Source organism: Poeciliopsis prolifica, unplaced genomic scaffold (genome assembly GCF_027474105.1).
Source record: "Poeciliopsis prolifica strain line A6 unplaced genomic scaffold, Auburn_PproV2 SCAFFOLD027, whole genome shotgun sequence".
Classification (NCBI taxonomy): Eukaryota; Metazoa; Chordata; class Actinopteri; order Cyprinodontiformes; family Poeciliidae; genus Poeciliopsis; species Poeciliopsis prolifica.
The window spans coordinates 5,654,061-5,673,287 of NW_026562402.1; the positions used below are offsets into that span (position 1 = coordinate 5,654,061).

Genomic DNA, 19,227 nt, shown 5'->3' on the forward strand with positions numbered 1-19,227 from the left:
CTTTCTGTGCAACACAGCACAAAAACGGTTAAGACATTTGTAACATGTTTCTACATTTATATTTTTTCCCGACTCTTACTCATTTGAACTTACAATGTGAGCAGAGTATTTTACTGAATGACAGGAAAAAAGGTTATTCTGAAGTTTACAAGATAAACTTCGGTGATCAAACTGCGGCAGCATGCGAGGCAGTAAATACGCAGAGGCATCAGCGATGCGATTGGTGCGTGCTCCCTGTTTAATGCATCAACTATAAAAACCATAAACCTATGTTTCTTTCAGGAATAATTCTGCCCAGCCAGAAAAATTCTCACTGCAGCAGAGACGCTTGCTGTGCATCATACTAAAAAAATTAATTTAATAACTTATTTTTTTCTAAAAGTAAAAACAAGCAAAGCTTAACCTGGCGGGGGAGGAAATAAAGTCTTGCGGCCTGCCAGGCTTATAATATGCTGGGGGAAACTGTTTACCTTTAATCCCACTACTGGAACCAATAGTATCACCAATTAGCAGGACTTGTAGAATTGAAATTTACTTCAGTTAAAATCATTTGAAAAATGTGAATATTGTCATTAGGCTTCTGCCTGTTGTCAAGCAAGAGATTGTGCAGGTCTTTTGATGTGGGATTCTGTTTAGGCATGAAATTTATATATTTTTCAAGCAGATAACTCGCAAAGCTTTCTTCGGTGAAAACACACATATGTTTTGACAAATGCATGGGTAGGAGGGACTAAATGATGGTGGATAACTGCCATTTTAAAATGACTCCAACTTCACACAATTTCAATGGTGAACAAAACTAAAATCTATGTTTTGCAGACAACACATTGTGTTTAACAGAGGTTTTCATCAATAATTCCAAATTCATTCATAAGACATGTTATTCTAAACTGAATTCTAATTGGTTTGTTTGTCAAAAGATTGCCACGTATTACACACCAAGAACTTCTACATTGCAAGAGACCTTAGTCAATTAAAAACACACCTGCAATGTAAACATGATGCTAGTTAAAGGGTTTATATAACAATTTTCATATTTGCAGACTGACGTCTTTTTAGATTGGAGTTATTTTAAGATAACAGAAATTTGCTTTTGTTATAACCCTGACTAACTACTGGTTAACGCAGACTAATCAGTTTTATTAAAGTAAACATGATTACAGACATCTACTCTGTCATTTAAGCAAAGATTGATTGTTCACAAACTCTAAGCACCACCTTTTTAAATACTGTAACTATCTTTTATATTAACATTTAATTGTCCACACTTTCCATGTCAATTCTGGTTGCTTTCTCTGTGCGTAGTTTCAGATGGGGAACATATCAATGGGACTGACGGTACAGTAAAATTGATTAGCAAAACATTCCATGATGCTGTAGGCCTTACATTGTGAACAGCTTCCAACAGGCAAAAACTGTTACATGAAAGCCATCTGACCATTTAATTTTGATATAATAAAACCAAATTGTCACTAGAAAATTTTAAACATGAATCTGGTTGATTTTAGTAGGAATTTTGTTCAATTCTGGATGACTCTCGATTGGAAACTAAAATGAGGTATAGTCATTAACAACAACATATGATTTGTTCTTGGATTCACTGCATAACTGCTCTTTTTAAATGAAAGTGAGCTAGACAAAAAAAGAAAAAAGGAAAAGTCAGGCTAGCCTAAAGCTAAATGCATGACTTTATTTAAAACAGAAAATACACTCCTTTGATTGCATTAATAAACATACCCCTCCTTTTCTTATCCCCAAGCCTGCGAGATAGGAACACGAGTGTGTGAAGAGTCACATGACAGCAGCCTCACTCTTTTGCCCAAATGAGTGTGGCTTGCAATGCTTTAAAGAGGAAGAAAACGCACTTGCACTGTTATCCCGGGATTCAAGTTTGGTCGCATTTTCCTTGTGGCAGTCAAATGTAAGGGCTTGAATGTAAATAGACAGCGAGACAGTAACTATTCAGACCAGAGTGGGCACTGAAGTGCACATGCAAAGTACTGCCAGGACTAGTGATGAGCCTACAACAGGGTTACAGTATCTGAGTGGTGACAAGGTTGTATTTGGGTCTCTAAGCAGCTCTGGTGCCAGCTACTTTGACTATTCAAAACAGAGGCCTTGGCTTTCTGGCAAGTGGTGACAAGCAACACATAACAGAAGCTACAGTAAAACTACACACAAATCAAGATAGAGAGACATGTTTTGACAGAATTTCGGCTGAAAGTTTTAATCTATGGATGAGTTCATTTTCAAAGCAGCAGATTCTCACAAGTTATACATTACTGCAAATAGTACATATTTTAAAGGGAGACCAACCAATGGTTCTCTCACCTAGAAAACAAGATTAAAGGCATTTGACCCTCTGTCAAGATTGGATTTAAACCATTTCTGACAAGAGGCAGGTTAAATACTTCTGGCTATATGTAGACAAGCAGAATCTATGGTGGTTGAGTGCACAAATAGGATTGGCAGAATCTCCTTTGTAGCACAAAAATGAAATGATTTGTTGATGCAGCAATACAATTGTAAAGAGAGGAAACAAAAACAAAATGAAACCATAGGACGACGATACCGTGTTTCTTGTAGTACTCATCTTTCTGGACCTGCAACATTCCTAATCATGCCTGATTAACTCAAGTTATGTCCTTCATGCAATCATTCTGGTTTTCAACAACGATTTAAAGTCAGGTACAATCCAAAAGTACATATTACACACCAAGACAAAGAGATTTTATGGTATACGATACTACCCACAATCCTTCACGACAAGGAAGTAAATTGGACTGAAATAAATGTTGTTTTTTCCCCAAACTCACTGCTCTGACAAGAACCATCCTTTCACGTGTTAGAACAAGTGATGGTTTATGTTAAGTTTGAGGCTTTTTTTCAATTTAGATTTAATCTAAGTAATGTAAAGCACCAACAGCAGACAAGCAAAAAAAAATTTGGGGCAAAGAGGCCCAAAACCGAGGCTCCAACAGGTGAACAGAGGACAGCAAAGTACCTTAAATGCACCAAAGTTTACATTTATAGAAGTCCAAGTGGTGCACTCAGTGCATAACTTGAATTTAAGTTAGTCTAAATGTACTGCAAACTACAAGACCTTGCTCATTTTTGGTAACTGTTTTTGTAAAAAATAATATTCTCACTTATTGTTCAGGTTCAACATCTGTTGCTGCAATAAGAAAGATTATATTTGCACTTGATAATCAAAACACTTGTGTGCATAGTTTGTTCTCAACCAGAGCAAATTGAGAAGTTGCACAAAGAATTTGTTTTTTGTGGTGCAACTACATAGTGACTCTGGTCTAACCAATGATTAGTAATCATTAATGAAATCAAGTTCAACAGATTCTAGATATTTCAAAATGAAAGAACAAAAAATGTACTGCAAGGATATGACATTTTAATTTAAAATATAAAATTTGCTTGTCTTGTGCTTTTCTACCACAAAATGACAACTATTTCCATACAGTTTTCCTACGAACACCTTCTAAAAAATAAAAAACCAGCCAAGCTTTGTGAAAAAATAAAAATAATGAAAAAAAAATAAGCCCCAATTTTAACAACCTGCCCAGAACTGCTTTTTTTCAGCCCAACATGTTCAAAAGTATTGAACCCTACTTAATCTGGCAAAACTGAATCCTCTCCAGACATAGTTAAAACCTATTCTTGCACAATGTATCGCGGATAGCGTCAACCCAAAATCAACATGCACTATACTCAAATTGCCAAAGATGATTTGGAATGGAATAATCATTAGCTAATATATTCCAGGAGGTAACTAGCACTTTGCAAGCTAATGTAATATTTAGCCAGCAGATGTCATTTCCATTACCAGACACAAATACCATTGCCCAACATACTAAAGGTCACAAGACTGTAGCGTACAAGGAGAGGAAAGAAGAAAATGCACATATGTCGCCACTGATTGTCATAGCAATATTTACCAATATTAACACAGGTGCAAGATTTTCTAACATTGTGCAGCTTTACTGTGAACGCACTTAAAGGAAGGTTCTCCTCAGACTGCTTTTAGTATAGGCAATGGACAGCTGTGACTGAATTAGTCAAGCAGTCTGAACCTGATCAGGGACACATTAAAGGAAATTATGAGAATACCCCTCTGTCAGGAAGTAACCTAGATGGCTTTTGGAAAAAAATAAATAAATAAAAATAAATAAAAAAATAAACCTAAACAGACCACTGTGTGAAGTAAAAGCATCTTTTTGCATGCAAAGTAGAAAACAAATAATTGATCACTCAGGACTGATTTAACGCCATGTTCATTGTTGTTACGCTGGTTACAATTGCGAGGTCCAGACCTGAACAGGGCCTCTGCCCCAATGCTCATCTAGCCATTTATGATTGTACCATCTGTACAAGCAAGAGAGACCAGAAATGCTGCCAAGTGCAAAGGTCATTTATTATTCTCTACTGGAGATAATAACATTTTGAACTGCTAGTGTTTAAAAATAAATCCCAGCACATTGGCTTCATCATATCTAATTGGAGGATGACAAAGGCCAGCTTTTCTAAAGGACAGAATCCCACAGCGTTCTTAAAACACAAACTGAGTTTTTTTTCCCCCTTTCTACTAGTTTTACTTAAATCCTGCCTTTTACTATAAAAATTGCATATTTGTATTTAAATACACTGTTTGGCTTAATGAACACATTTTAACACCTTAGAATGTTTGTTTATATTATAAAGATCAGCAAAGTATTCGTGCGACATTAAAAAAAACATACATAACAGTTCCTGTCAACTTGTTTGATCTTTTGTAACAACAGAAACTATTCTAGTCATAAATTATAAATTTGTTCTATTCCTGATAGAGAAATCAAACAAAATTGAATCACTAAGCTAATTTTGGGGAATTCAAAAAAACTAACAATTCATTAATTAATTACAATAAAATACTAGCACAAAGGAAATCAACACACATTGGGCATAATGCAAATACTTAGCAAGACAATATACTAAAATACTACAAGTCCTAATAATCATATGCTTTGGGAATGTTTGTACTCTTATGCTTCAGGTTAACAGCAAACATAAGCTGCATATCCTCTGCTCCAAAAGTCAGATTTCCCACTTGCAAAATCAGGAAATTTTCAAACTCCTACTTCACAGCTCCTCGCGTCAACAATAATAAGCTGCTGTGGAAATATGTTTACTATTACTACTGATTACTACTGAAATCACTGCTGCATGTAGAGCCTGAAACATAAATTGACTAAATTAAAAGCGGGGTTTAAATGCGGAAAGAATAGCTTAAAATACTTTATTTGTAAGAATACAAACAATGGTTACTTGCGTGTCACCATTTTGGAATCCAACTTCAATTATTTTAACTGGAATGCAGTCAAGTCGGTGTGATGTCATTCACAGCTCCGAGGTAAATGGTATTTATCCAGAAACCTAGAAGCTTACATAGATTTAATTTTCTTTAAACAACAAATTTTTATTTAAAACTTTTTCTTCTGTCTCCCAGCTGCCATTTTGACAATAGAAAAGAAGTCATGGCTAAAGTTTGAACACCTCCAGGATAATAATTTCTGGATAATACATACAGTTTAGTGAAAGCATTGGCTAAAGTTTGAACACCTCAACTTCTTTGCCTAAAGAACCCTTTCTTTCTGCGTTAGCATCAGCAACTGGTACTGTTTGAGCATTGCAGTTGTGAAATGGATAATACATACAGTTCAGTGAAAGTATTTCCAATAAAAAAAAAATCATCAAAACCGTGACAGTCCAGTTTTGGCAAATTAGAAAATTCTTGGATTTGCTTTAAAATGATGCTGCGAGTGAAGCAGAAATTACAAATGTTTTTTTGTTTTATTAGGTATGGGCACGTAACAAAATCACCTGTGCCATTCTGTGGAAAAAATCTACAGCCAATAATAAAAACAAATCAGTAACGGTTGCATATGCTGACCTTATTCAAAATATGACAATGTTTTGGCCATAATCTTGTTCATGAAGTTCAGTTCAACTGCATCAATCATGTTTTTACATGATACAAATAGGTCTAAATATTAGTGTTGTATTACATACATTTCGTGTATGAGCTCTGCAAATCTTAATTATGTTCTTTAACGCTGAAGCTCTTAAAACCCGACAGCTAGCTTGTCCTGCATGTTTTAGCAAAAATTACAAACTGCACAAATGGTTGAAAAAAAAAAAAAACATTCAAAGATAATAAAATTAGAACATGTCATTCAAATTAATTTTTAACTACAAACAATACAGTTCTGTGGCAAAAGAAAGATTAGCAGCTGAAATATATTTTGTTACTGTTGTAAGTCAGAAAAAATATGCTGGTAACTAGTTTTGGTGAAGCAACTTTTCTAACCAGAAGCTAACCAAAATGATATCAGTGAGGAAGAAAACATGGAATATTCATATTTGGAAAATTATGTTTCAGTATCAAATGTTATTAGCACATACTAAACTAAAGTCAAGTTAGTATAGTCTAAGAGTTTGTATGTTTAGAATAAAGAAACATGTCTTATTGACTAGCTTTGCTTGTAGTTAGCTCTGTCAATAAGTACACTTAAGAAAAAAAAAAGGTAAAATGTTCTTTTACGGAAAATGTTTTCACTGTTAAGTTTTTGGAGAACATAATTTCACTTTTACTATGATATAACGGAGTGACTATGGAGTCACATCAGGTGTGAGATGATTAAAATATTCTTCTCTTGTAATGAACAAGCAAGGACCACTTCAAAGAAGCATGAAATGTTTGACATGATTTTCAAAACCAGGTTTTAAACCAGTTTGTATATTATAGCTTTGACATAAAATTAACACACGACAACTGTGAGGCAGTTTTGAAACGGGACTTTAAATGCATTGATTTGATGTCCATTATTATAGAAGGGAAACATCACATGTACCATGTCTTTTTTATGTACAGCTGTTTCTATACAATAATCACAAGAAAAAAAGGCGAAGTGACCAATTTCTGAATGACAGGATATGATTAGTAAGCAAGTTTACCTCCAAAGTCTAGGAATAAACGTTTTCAAATGTGAATGCATACATAAAGGAAAATAAAAAAAACATGATACTCTGGGAAGCAGGCGGTGACAGTGAGCTTGGTTTCAAACAGAGAAGTTTCAAAACATACCTGAAATACATTACACTATTTCCAATGTTAACAGTGGAAAAGGATAAGATGTGTAATTAAAACTCCTACATATGTGTGAAATAGTTTGTGTTTAAATCATTAGGTAGCTGATGGTGCAATTTTTAATTTTTTTTTTGTTGCCTCTAACAGTAGACAAATTAAAATAAGCACTATGTGAGTGAGAAGAGAAAATCAGCACTATTACTACTCCAAAGCCACATAATCCTGATGGGTAAAAGTCAAAAAATAATAATGTAATCCCCTTAACATCCTATGATCTGCAGATTAAAACATAAAAACAGACAAGCTGATGATCCTTACTGTATAAAAAAAAAAAAAAAAAAAAAAAAAAGGTTATCTAATCTGGTTAGAATCACATGGTCATAAACCTATGACACTTATGGGAAAACTAGGCATGTTTTTTCCTTCTAAAGAATGGTAAACTCAGAGCCCCAACATAACACAACACAGATGCAGAGCAGATGTATTTAGTGTTTGATTTGTGGGTTACTTTCAGGCCACACTAACTAATTTGAACTGAACCGACCAAACATTCACAACAGGTTCTATTACCAGATGTTATAGAACCTGGCAGATTAACATTTTAATATAAGATGTAATAATACAACTAGAATATAAACCATATTTAACATGACACAGGACAATTAGGGATTTAAGATGAAGCAAGAAAATAGTAAATTTAACATGAATATCTGTTGAAATATGTAATTTTAACCTACATGTGAGATAGCTAAACTTTGAGATTAAGAAAGGGGTGAATTTCATATAAATGTATATTAACAGGTGAGAAAATAGGAATAGGGTGAAAAGTTATTTTCCTTGAAAGCAAAACTCAGCAAGTTTAAGAGTGATTTGATACATTTTTCCTCCCCTTGAATTCACAGTAGAGTCAAGAACAATTGATTGCATTTCTAGATATATAGTCATATGCAAGTCAAAATTTATATCAGTTAAAATATTTAATTAATGGGCATTTAGAATACTAATATCTATTTTAGTTACAAGTTTTCATTCAATTCTTATTCAGTCAAGATGTGACTGAAGAATTATTCGCCTATGCTATCATATATCTAGTATGTAGCAAGCGGCAGAAAAAAATGATTTATTAAATAGACATTTTGTATGTTTGTCTAATAAGAAAAAAAATCAGACGCCTGTAGCACGCCAAACCTGAATCCATCCGCTGCTCGGCAGCTGCCTCTCTGTCTGAGAAAAAGCGGTGATGAAAAAGGCTTTGAACGCCATCTTGTTCATTGCAGCTGCTTGGGCCCTGAATACAGGAACCCATTCATTCGAGGAGGCGGAGGGAGGGGGCACACTGGCAAAATGAATTCATCTTTGTGAACCAGTAAATGCGACTAGCTCTTTGGGGTAAACTAACTATTTCCCAAACAACTAGTAATCTACTGTAGGCAAGGGATATTCTTTGGATGGATCCGGTCACCGGTAAATAACTTGGTAAAAGCGGCAAGCTCAGTGCATTTTTTTCCCTCGGCGCTCAGCGTGGCTTCCTGTGACAACTCGATGCTAAGCCCACTTTCGAAACACCCGACTCCGAACTTAAACATTCAGTGCTGTTTATTCGGTCTAAACCCCTTATGATGTCCGCCTCTGAGATGTCTGAGACTCCATGCTACATCGTGGTGCCCATTCTTAAGGCTAGGTCTTAAAACCGTATGGGGCTGCGCGGCCCAACCCGGGCATGATTACCGGAGCTGCTAACAACCTCACCTGCTACAGACCCGTGATCAAGATAAACAGATTGACAAAATCCAATTAGGCAATCTTGTTTTCCCATCATTTAAAGAAGTAGTTCAGATTAAGGTCGAATGGTACGTTGGCGAACTTAAAACTGCTCTGAAAACACACAAAAGTAAAATGGCTATCGTCTCCAACAGGTCAGAACAGCGGTGGTTGTGATTTTTAAGTGAGATCTTATAGCTGTGTAGTGACATCTGCATGTGAAGCAAGCCCTCGGTTAACTAATAATTTGTTTTCACACAACACATCTGTGTTAACCGAGGGCGAACATAAATCTGTGACAAACAACAGGCATAACCCAGGATAGGTTTAGTTTCGATTCAGTGAAGTAAATACCGCACGATCAACTAGTCAGTTTGAAGCTTAACGTGTCCACGGCTGGAAATGCATGCACTCCTGATTTCATTTCAACAAGAAATTATTCTTAAGCGATGGGTAAAGTTGTCCCCTTTTCGATAAGGACACGATTATCGAGTTCTCTCCGCTGTTTTCGTAACACCTACAAGCACCCAGATCAACAATCAAACCATACAAATATATTTTCTGACCATTGCCGGCAACTTGCAATGGACGGAATACAGAATAGTGGGGGTGGTAGTGATACTGCTGGCGAAGTAGCCATTTTTAGACTTCCTTCGTTGTGAATCCATGATGCTGTGAAAGCCCTATGCGAGTGAAAGTGAATCCAAACTACTCTAGTGTTTGGTACAGTTATGCAATCTCGTACATTAGCCACTTTTTTTCATAACGCCAATGCTGCTTGCAATAATGTTCTATGAGAACCTAAGGTGTTGGCTCACAAGGTGGTATTCACTGAAGATTTGTGGGGAAAATGTTGAAAAATTGAGAGTAATCAAACTCTACAATGCTAGTGATAACTGAAATAACTAAAATGTCTTGACTGTAGCAAGAAAAAGAATAGTATTCTTGTAGATTATATCGAAAAGCTGATTTAGTACAGTGGAGAAAGCTAATGAGAGGGGAGATATCCGGACGTTAGAGGGGTGCTAAGCTAACTGAACTGCCACACATATCCTGGCAATTAGTGCCAACTAAACTCCACTGGTCTTCTTATTCAACTGGCAGAATAGTTACTTTATTTAATATTTTTAACAGCTAAAGTTGATTAGCACCGTCTTTGAAGCAAGGAGTTAAGTTTATCTTTCAGTGACCCCCACCCACAGTCTTGGCACCAATAACTAGCCAACGATAGGCTAACGGCAGCTAACTAAACGGAGGAGCCATAGAGCCAAGTTTAACCCTTCTCGCTCATCTTCCCTGCTCGAAAGGCTAGCCAACTACAGTTAATGCATTTCCTGAAGCGCAAACACAAGTATCAATACATGTCCTTACCCGCTTTCAGTTGAAGGTATCCGTTGTTTGTATCACATTGACTGGAAACAGTTAAGTGTTGTCTCTCCTCTCTCAGCCCAGGCGCTCAGATTTATCAAGTTTAGCCTCCGAGGAACGGCACTCCCCGAACCCAGTTTTTTAACCCGCTGAAGGGGGAGACACACCGGCACAGAGGCGCAGGGACGAGGCGTTTTTCACCCAGACAGAGGAGTCAAAGTCCCGTGTATTTGTTCCAAGGGTTCGACGCAAATTCCAACTTATTGCAAATGTCCCTTCTTGTCTTTCCCAACCGTCGTCGTCCCTTCTGTTTCTTCCTTCACGCCAGGATCTCAGTCGCTTCTTCCTCCGGCCATCAAACAGCAGAGATGGGCGCGGTAACCCTGCATTCAGCTCTGGGAAACCCCACGTTCACGGCAGCGTCACAACGTACGGCGAAGGGTCGGCGACCACTTCGACAGATCAGCAAATACTGCCATCTTGGGTAACAAAAACACACTTAAAAAATTACATTTACAAACAAAAATTGATTTAAACCGATAAATATGTTATTTATACGGATTGAAATTCAGCAAATAGCTAGGTTAGAAGACACACACGGAAGCAAGTTTGAAAACTGGTTGTCAAACAAGAAGTTCCACATTTTCAGTTTCTAAAGATAGTCTCAACTATAAAACAACAAAACCACTTCACTTAATTATCAAGAGTATAAGTTCTACATAAAAGCAAGAAATGAAGAGGTAGTTTTGCAAATAACCCAGAAACATATTTGCTGCACGAATAAAAAGGTGGAAGATTATAAAATGGTAAATTGTTACCTCCTTTTATATGCTGTAAAAAATGTAACAATGATAAATATTTTTATCCTGTATAATTCAACTCAAGAATAAACCATTTAGTCTGAGAAAAACAACAACAGCAACAACAACAAAAATGCTGCAATTTGATTTCACTTCAACTTTATTTATAAATCTAAATGTTGTACAGTTAAATAGGCTACAAACAAGCAAGAAACATTAAAGCAAAAAAGTACAAAAGTAAACAGCCCTGTATAAATACATAGATTTTAAAAATAACATACTGATGCATCCTTCATCTAATGCTTTGCCAAACCAACTTTTTCATTTCATCGCTTATTCAGTCTTCAACAGGAGTTAAAGACTCAATATTTGCCCTGTCTACCTTGCATCCACTATAAAAAACAGTCTTGTTCCAGATATTGATGCTACTACCACCATCATGTTTCAGGGTGGGCATTGTGTTGTTTTGGAGATTTTGGAATACCAATTTTGTGCCAAACCTACTATGTTTTCTTTCTTTTCAAATACTTATTTTTATCAATACATTAAAAAAAATCAGACACACTAAATGTTTGAAGATAAAAATACATTTTACACTAGAATTTTAATTAATTGAGTGCGTGACAGCAAGTTACTTTTTGCGTGCGATATGAAAATTGCGGTACGCTGAACTGTTACCTCAGAAAAACCAGCGCACTTTCATTTGAAATTCAAAGCAGACGGGCCAGCTTTCCCCACACACATGCTGTCAGCCAGGAGAGGCTTTCAGGGAGTTTGGAAAAATAAAAGTGCTGCGTTCTAATTTGTTACAACAGTACATTCCCACACATTTACTTTATTTCATTTTGATCCATTTTTATTATTCGCACTCTCAGAATAAGCTGTTATGTAAATAAGTGTGCCTATGAATTGTATTTATCTGACATGACCCGTGTCAGTCTTTATATTTAACAGATCAATGTTTCCTGTGCTTTTGTTTTGGATGAAGTAATCGCTGGGGATTCATGTCCTGTGGGTGGGCCATCACTGAAACACAGAGAGGACTTAATCATTATTACCAGTTCCTCCAGGCAGCATGCTCAGAGGAGGAGCTAATGCTCAGTGGGTTAACTCGTTACTTGGAGACATGGAACACTTTGTGGTCCTCCGAGGCAACAAAGTGTGCTTTGGGTCCAGTCCAATGGGGGACGAGAGCAGCAGCAACAGCCTCGGCTTGTAAGAACAATGTTCTTGAATGTTCCTGATAAATCTGTCTTCGCGCACTCCATGAATAACACTAAATAAGAATAATGCCAAAAAGAGGGACTGATACTGTTTCTTAAAATATGATTTTGCATATTTGGGTCACTTCTGTTTTTATCAGAAAAGTGAAATTTTCTTACATACAAACAGTCGAAATGACTTCTACCGGCATATAGGGATACCTCCTTAAAGAAGAAAGAGTTAACATAAAGAAGAACTTACACTTGTGTAAAGAAAAGAAAAAGAAAAACAACACAAAGGCAAATATACGCGTCCCTTTGGAGGTATGTAAAGGAGTACCATCGCTTGATGTTCTGTGTAATTGCAGTGGTGCATAACATAGATTTTTAAAATAATAATAGTAATAAAAAACATAAAGAAATGTTGAGGAGAGACAGGTTTGAGTGTGGATTTCTAGTGGGACTCATCTGTGTGTGTTTTAAGACAATTCTGTACACATTCATGTTTACAGAGCTACATTTCTTAGTTAGCCTTAGTGTGCAGCATAAGTAGCACTATCTTAGTGTATTAGGAAGAGATCAGGGGAGAAATCAGATTAAAAAAAAAAAAGAGAGGCAAAACAGCAACACAAATATCGTCTCATATAATCTAATAGATTTCATAAAACGAGTAACATTACACAAGGCTAAGCTCTTAATGACCTTGCTTTTTATAGGCAGGTTAGGATACAGTAATCTGATTTATTATAATCTCCAACAATCTCTGATAAATGCTTACTGCATGCATCTCAGACAGAGGTCAGCTCCTATTGGTCCATTACAAGGCATTAGTGACATCTGCTGTTCAGATGTGCAGGGCCTTATTAAACAAGTTGAGCTTTCAGGATTCGTAAGAGAGGATTTGATATAAATGTAACATATAATTCTGAAAAATTCTGGGCTAAGGTTTCTGCCAGACCTGCTGGGCACCTCATAACCCCGGAGACAAATACAAAGAACATGCATGTATTACAGGAAATGACAGAGTACAATCCGTATATAGCACGTTTCTGACCTAGGAAGATTGTAAAAACTGAGCCACCAAACAATTGTCCGAAGAGGTTCTCAGAAGCAGCTTCACTAAAATGTTAAAAGTGATGTGCTAGGGAAACACATTATTTGTGTTATCGTAAATAACAAGAAAGAGTACGCTTTTAATAGTAGCAACTCACATCTCATGCTTTTCTTTTTTCACCAATTAAACCTGCATTTAATGCAAATGTTTAATTGTGTTTAATTACAGCCTTAAAGCACATTGATATGCCATGTGCAACAAGAAAGATAACTATTTATTTTATCATGAGATGTTCACTATGTACATCTTCAAAATGTTAGCTTAGCATTCTGTCTTTATATTATCAATTGAACTACAATTGTCACCAGAATAACTGATCTTGTGAGAAAGTGATCACAAGGCATTAAAAAACAAAAAACAAAAAAACAAAAAAAAAAAAAAAAACATTTCTTACAATAACTAGATTGAGTTAGATATCTGAATATTTTTCAACCACAACAGTTGATCTTTGCTCATCTCCTGTGAGAAGTTAAGCATAGACAGACCTTTCTGGCATATTATATGCATTTTTAAAAATAGCTTAAGATACTTCTGTCAATTTAAACCCATTGGAATAATAACAATTGCAGCACCGGTGTTTCTAAACATGGGATTTATTTCTACTCTAAATATTTGCACTGAAATAAGATGTGGATTTTTCTAAACTTAGTCTAAGAATGAGCTGCTGCTGTACAATTGTTTATTTTAAGACTCTTTTTACATGCTTATAAGGAACTTCAGTAATTGTGACTCAAAACTGCTTTTGAGTTCCTAAAATGTAGAGCACACACATAACATTATGCATAATGCAAGTGTAGATCCACTTACTTCTGAGAAAGTCCATCACCACTGAAAGTAAAAGCAAAAAAAAAAAGTGTGGATAAATTTTTAAAAGTAGCCTGAAGCGGCTAACCCAACCCAGCCCCTAATGTTTCAGCACAGCCTACATGTTGCCCGTGTTTCCATATAGATTTTTCTCTAAAGTTTCTGTTTATTAATGAAATATAAATACTATCTATTTTTCATACACAACTTTGGCTTTACATGCCATAAGAATGCACTCTTGCAGCTGCACAAGTAAATAAACTTAAAAGCAACCTTTTTGAACAAGTTTTCAGATGGCAGACAATGCTTTTCTGTTTTTATCACTTAAACCTGAATTTAATGCAAATATAAATATATGTATATATCTATATATAGATCCATCTATATATATATAGAAATCTATAAATATATAGATCTATCTATCTATCTATCTATCTATCTATCTATCTATCTATCTATCTATCTATCTATCTATCTATCTATCTATCTATCTATCTATCTATCTATCTATCTATCTATCTATCTATCTATCTATCTATCTATCTATCTATCTATCTATCTATCTATCTATCTATATCAGCAAAAGTAATTGCTGATATTTAAACTAAAAACTCTCCAAAATGTATTTTGGCTTCCTGGCTTCATCCGTACAACGCCTGTACTTTTATTGTATATTTATCCACACACTTGATTTATTTTGTCTTTAGCAGAGCTGTTCCTTTGGTACTATAAGCTCCCTCTAGTGGTGGAAATCACTTCTACAGTCACATGCTGTACTTCAGAGTCAAAACATAGTGATAGTTCTCTTTCCCACTCCATGATGTACTTTACTGCAGTCAATTCTTGCTCTCCCAACTATTATTCTAGGAAATCATTTGCATGGCATTCACTCATCATTCAGATGCTTTATTTCTTTTTGTATACATTTAAACTAGACATACACAGCTTCAGAGTATTTTTATATGAAAAGCTTTATAACAGAGGTACAGTTTCAGATTTAGCTGTTCTCATGTTAGGAATTTATGAAACTAAAATAGTTCAAATTACTTTTTCTGCACATACTGTTTAGTTTTTTTGGTTCAGTTTTGATATGACAGCACTTTTATGACCACAACAGCAAATCCTTACAGTACTTCTGTTTTTTTTTTCAATAATAAATTTCTTATTTTGTGCATCTTTCGTTTCTTGACTCTCCAAGCAATGCACCATTTTTGCTAACCACAAAGGGAGTCAGTCAGTAGTGGATGAGACAAAAGCCATCAACGTCACTTTGTAAGTTGTGATCTCATCGCTCTTCACAGTGAGGGGGACGCTCACCCGGACCACCTCAAAGGGCTGAAATAATAATCACATAATTAACACATAAATTCAAGACATTTTCTGCCAGAATAGAAATTCTCTATGTAACCCATAGGCAGGGATTATTCAATTAACATAAAACAGTATCTGCTTATACTTAATAATGTCCATATATTGCTTAACACCACGTTGTATTGTGTGGATGATTACGTAAATGACTGAGAAAAGAAAATATTTTGACCCTAGAAACCATTAAAACTTAACAGACAAAGAAATCTTCTGTACCCATCTTCCTGTGTGGAGTTTTTGTGTAAAACTCATTGGCCCAAAGTTTTATGACTACAAACAATATTTAAGTATTTACATGAAATATGAAGTTATAGTCAATTTCTTTAGGAACAACAAGTATTCTTTTGGCTAGGGGACAGAATAAAACTACCAGGCAGCAGTTCACGCCTGCTGTCTACCTATTCATGTACAGCAGTTTGCATCAAATAAAGCAATTTTTCTTTCTTGAATGCGGCAACAAACTCTCTTCAGCCTAATAAATATATTTATTTTATATTTAGCAAAATTTAAGTTTCTTGCAATATCACATTTATGTACATATTTTTTGTATAAATCTTATATAGCTTATGGTTATAGTTGTATTTAAAAATATTTAACACTTTGGATGGAGTAGCTGTCAGTATATAAACAATTTCCCCTTGGGGATCAATAAAGGATGTTCTACTTTTTTTATTCGGAGACTTTTTGATTGTTTTTCACTAACTTGAAAGAGTTTTTTGTTTGAATGTCCTAAAAATGTAACTTTGTTACGTGAAACACAAACCTAACTACCAAAGGGGAGTGGTAAGCCTTCAGCTTTATGCAAAACAAATGAGGTAGATTTGTAGAAAAAAAAGTGTTTTTTTTTTAAGTTTGAAAAATAGGTTTATATGAAAAAAATTACTGGCAACCAAAGAATTATTTTTTTTTGTGTGTGTGTGTGCATTTGAATATTATTGCATCCCTCTCCTGTTGAAGCCAGTTATGCCAATTGATCTGAGCCTCACCTTGTATGTACTTTGGGGTGTCCATGTGATGGTGACAGAACAGCTGCTTCCTGCCTCCACGATGCCTTTAGCAGGCTCCAGTTGAAAGCCCTGCTGCTGCACAGCTCCCAGGTCGTCCCAGTGAAACTCACCACTCTGGAGAAACACATAGCGTACCAGTAAGAAGACCAGCAGTAACTCCTTTACTCATCATTGCACAGCAACGTTTGAAGAAACGTCTCTCCCCTGCAGCTGATGAAACATAACACGTGTAAATGATCTTTGGCGTGTTCTGCCAACATTCCAGTACCTTCTTATTGGCGTGTGGGGAGCTGATGCAGCCCACCTTCAGCTCCCTGACAGCAGGCCTGATGACCCCTGCTTCGTAGCTGGCCACCAGAGTGACGAGCAGTGGGACACACAGCTTCTCCTCCACCTCTGTTAGTGGAAGGAAGATTGCAACTTCAGTCCGTCACATACAGATATATATCATTTCACCTCTCTTCACACACATCCAAGCTGACTGTGTTATCTACATTGTTAGTTTCCTGTACCTTCCAAAAGTAATCACTCCCCCGTACTTTAGTCCTTCCACACTCCGTCATGTCATAGCAACGTAATTTATTTAGCGTTGTTTGGTCAACTGATTCTCTCACCTGAGCTTAGGATTTCTGCAGCTCCTCCAGAGTTACTAAAAACGCCCTATCATCTTGCATATTGATTTAAATGGCTGTTGTGGGATAGTCTTTCAATTTTTGGCTTGTAGATTGAAACATTGATTGAGTTACACACAGGTGGATTTTATTAAGAGGTATCAGAGCAAACATGGTCCTGACAGAAAAGCAAGACTCCATTTCAACGTTTTGGTGAAAAAGTTGAAAACCGCACATCATTTTCCTTCTATTTCTTAATTACACCATACTTAATAAAATCACATTAAAGTTTGCAACTGTAAGCTGTAAAAAGAAAAAAAAAAGTGAAGAAGTTCAAGGGACATGAATACTTTTCTAAGACGTCACGATGTTACGTTCGGCTTTCTAAAACCGGCATAAATGACTTCCTGGCAATAGCCAAATTCATCCTTTTTTATTTATAAATTATAGACTGTCTGGAAGACAGCCATCAGATTTATAACATTTTCCTCTAATAAAATACAACTTTCATCAGATCATATGTAATCGCCCTCAGGAAGAGACACAGACTGAGGCCTTGATACCTGTGAGCTGAGGGTGAAGTGGCGTGAAGACAGGAAGAAGAGAATCAATGGGTACTGTCAAAGGATCCTCTCCACACAGATACATGTTACGTGAAGGAACTGCACCCTTCAGATCTATCTCACAGATTTTACACTGTAAAACAGGCACATGGTTAAAGTAGTAACATCAAGATGGCCAAAGTGTAATTAGGACTCAGGGCAGTAGAAAAGTTTAAGTGACCACTTCAAAACAAAAGATCTGATTTTAAAAACAGAAAATGTGTTTATATGTCTGTGAATGTGTTTGCAGTTCTGCTCACCTTATTTAGCAGCTCTATGGTGAGTCTGTCTGTGAAGCAGAGGGAGGAATGGTCCGGTTGAAAAGTGACGGTGATGTCTTGTTTCTTTCCAGGAGCAAGGCTGCCCTCTAGTGGCTGTACACTGAAGACACTTAGCCCGCTGTAGTTCTGCGTTCCTGTTCAAGAAGGAGAGTTTACAGTGGCATCTTTATCTGCGACAGCTGCATCAGACAATCTTACAGATCAGATTTATGATAGGAAAAGCTGAGGTCAGAGAGTCAAACATGGCTTCAACATCTCAAGTTTGAATGACGATGATAATTTAAACCCCGAATCCTCCATTAATTACTCTTTTTTTACTCACTGGAAGGCGTATACACCTTTTATTCATCAAATTAATACATTCAACACTGTTTTGATGGGCAAACAGAAGACAATAATTGGTCTTTGCTTCTGAAAATGTAATTTTTAAACTTGCAAGGTAACAAAGCCAATCGTTTTTTCCGTCTTACCCACAGCTGGGTGGATCTGGGTGTCTCTATGTCCACCCAGCACCAAGGTTACCCTGTCAGCTCCAAGCTGAGGACTGTTAAGAGAGTGACTGGCCAGCATCACTCTGTAATCCACAGTCTCAGCTGAGCGGTTTGTTATCTGTTGGGGAGAAAAACAGGAACCACATTGACAAATTTTATAAGATCACAACATCAGAAACCTTTGTATCTTAGTCTTAAGGCCCTCTAAACAAACAGGATATGCTAAGTTATTTGATTTTCTTCTTTCCTTTCCCTCTTGTGCATACAGTTAGGGCCAGAAATATTTGGACAGTAACAGAATATTTGTGAGTTGGGCTCTGCATGCCACCGCATTGGATTTGAAATGAAACCTCTATAACAGAATTCAAGTGCAGATTGTAACGTTTAATTTAAAGGTTGAACAAAAATATCTGATAGAAAATGTAGGAATTGTACACATTTGTTTACAAACACTCCACATTTTAGGAGCTCAAAGTAATTGGACATATAAACATAACCCAAACAAAAAAGTTTTTTCTCAATATTTTGTTGCGAATCCTTTGGAGGCAATCACTGCCTTAAGTCTGGAACCCATGGACATCACCAAACGCTGGGTTTCCTCCTTCTTAATGCTTTGCCAGGCCTTTACAGCCGCAGCCTTCAGGTCTTGCTTGTTAGGTCTTTCCGTCTGAAGTCTGGAT

At 36.3% G+C, this 19,227-nt stretch overlaps 2 protein-coding genes across 2 annotated transcripts in view; both read right to left on the reverse strand.

The window, feature by feature from the left end:
• LOC129371672 (guanine nucleotide-binding protein G(I)/G(S)/G(T) subunit beta-1) overlaps positions 1-10,657 on the reverse strand; it is a 33,044-nt gene extending 22,387 nt beyond the window's left edge. The window contains exon 1 of the mRNA XM_055048384.1: positions 10,271-10,657. The gene's annotated coding sequence lies outside the window, so the exon portion shown is untranslated. The remainder of the gene's footprint in view (positions 1-10,270) is intronic.
• A 4,440-nt stretch (positions 10,658-15,097) lies between these two features.
• The window catches only part of cfap74 (cilia and flagella associated protein 74), a 49,071-nt gene continuing 44,941 nt past the window's right edge, over positions 15,098-19,227 (reverse strand). The window contains exons 34-39 of the mRNA XM_055048383.1: positions 18,527-18,665; positions 18,036-18,190; positions 17,737-17,869; positions 16,831-16,958; positions 16,542-16,676; positions 15,098-15,522 (exon numbers count right to left, since the gene is read on the reverse strand). Of these exons, the coding sequence (XP_054904358.1) occupies positions 15,418-15,522; positions 16,542-16,676; positions 16,831-16,958; positions 17,737-17,869; positions 18,036-18,190; positions 18,527-18,665 (795 nt within the window). The 3' untranslated portion in view covers positions 15,098-15,417. The remainder of the gene's footprint in view (positions 15,523-16,541; positions 16,677-16,830; positions 16,959-17,736; positions 17,870-18,035; positions 18,191-18,526; positions 18,666-19,227) is intronic.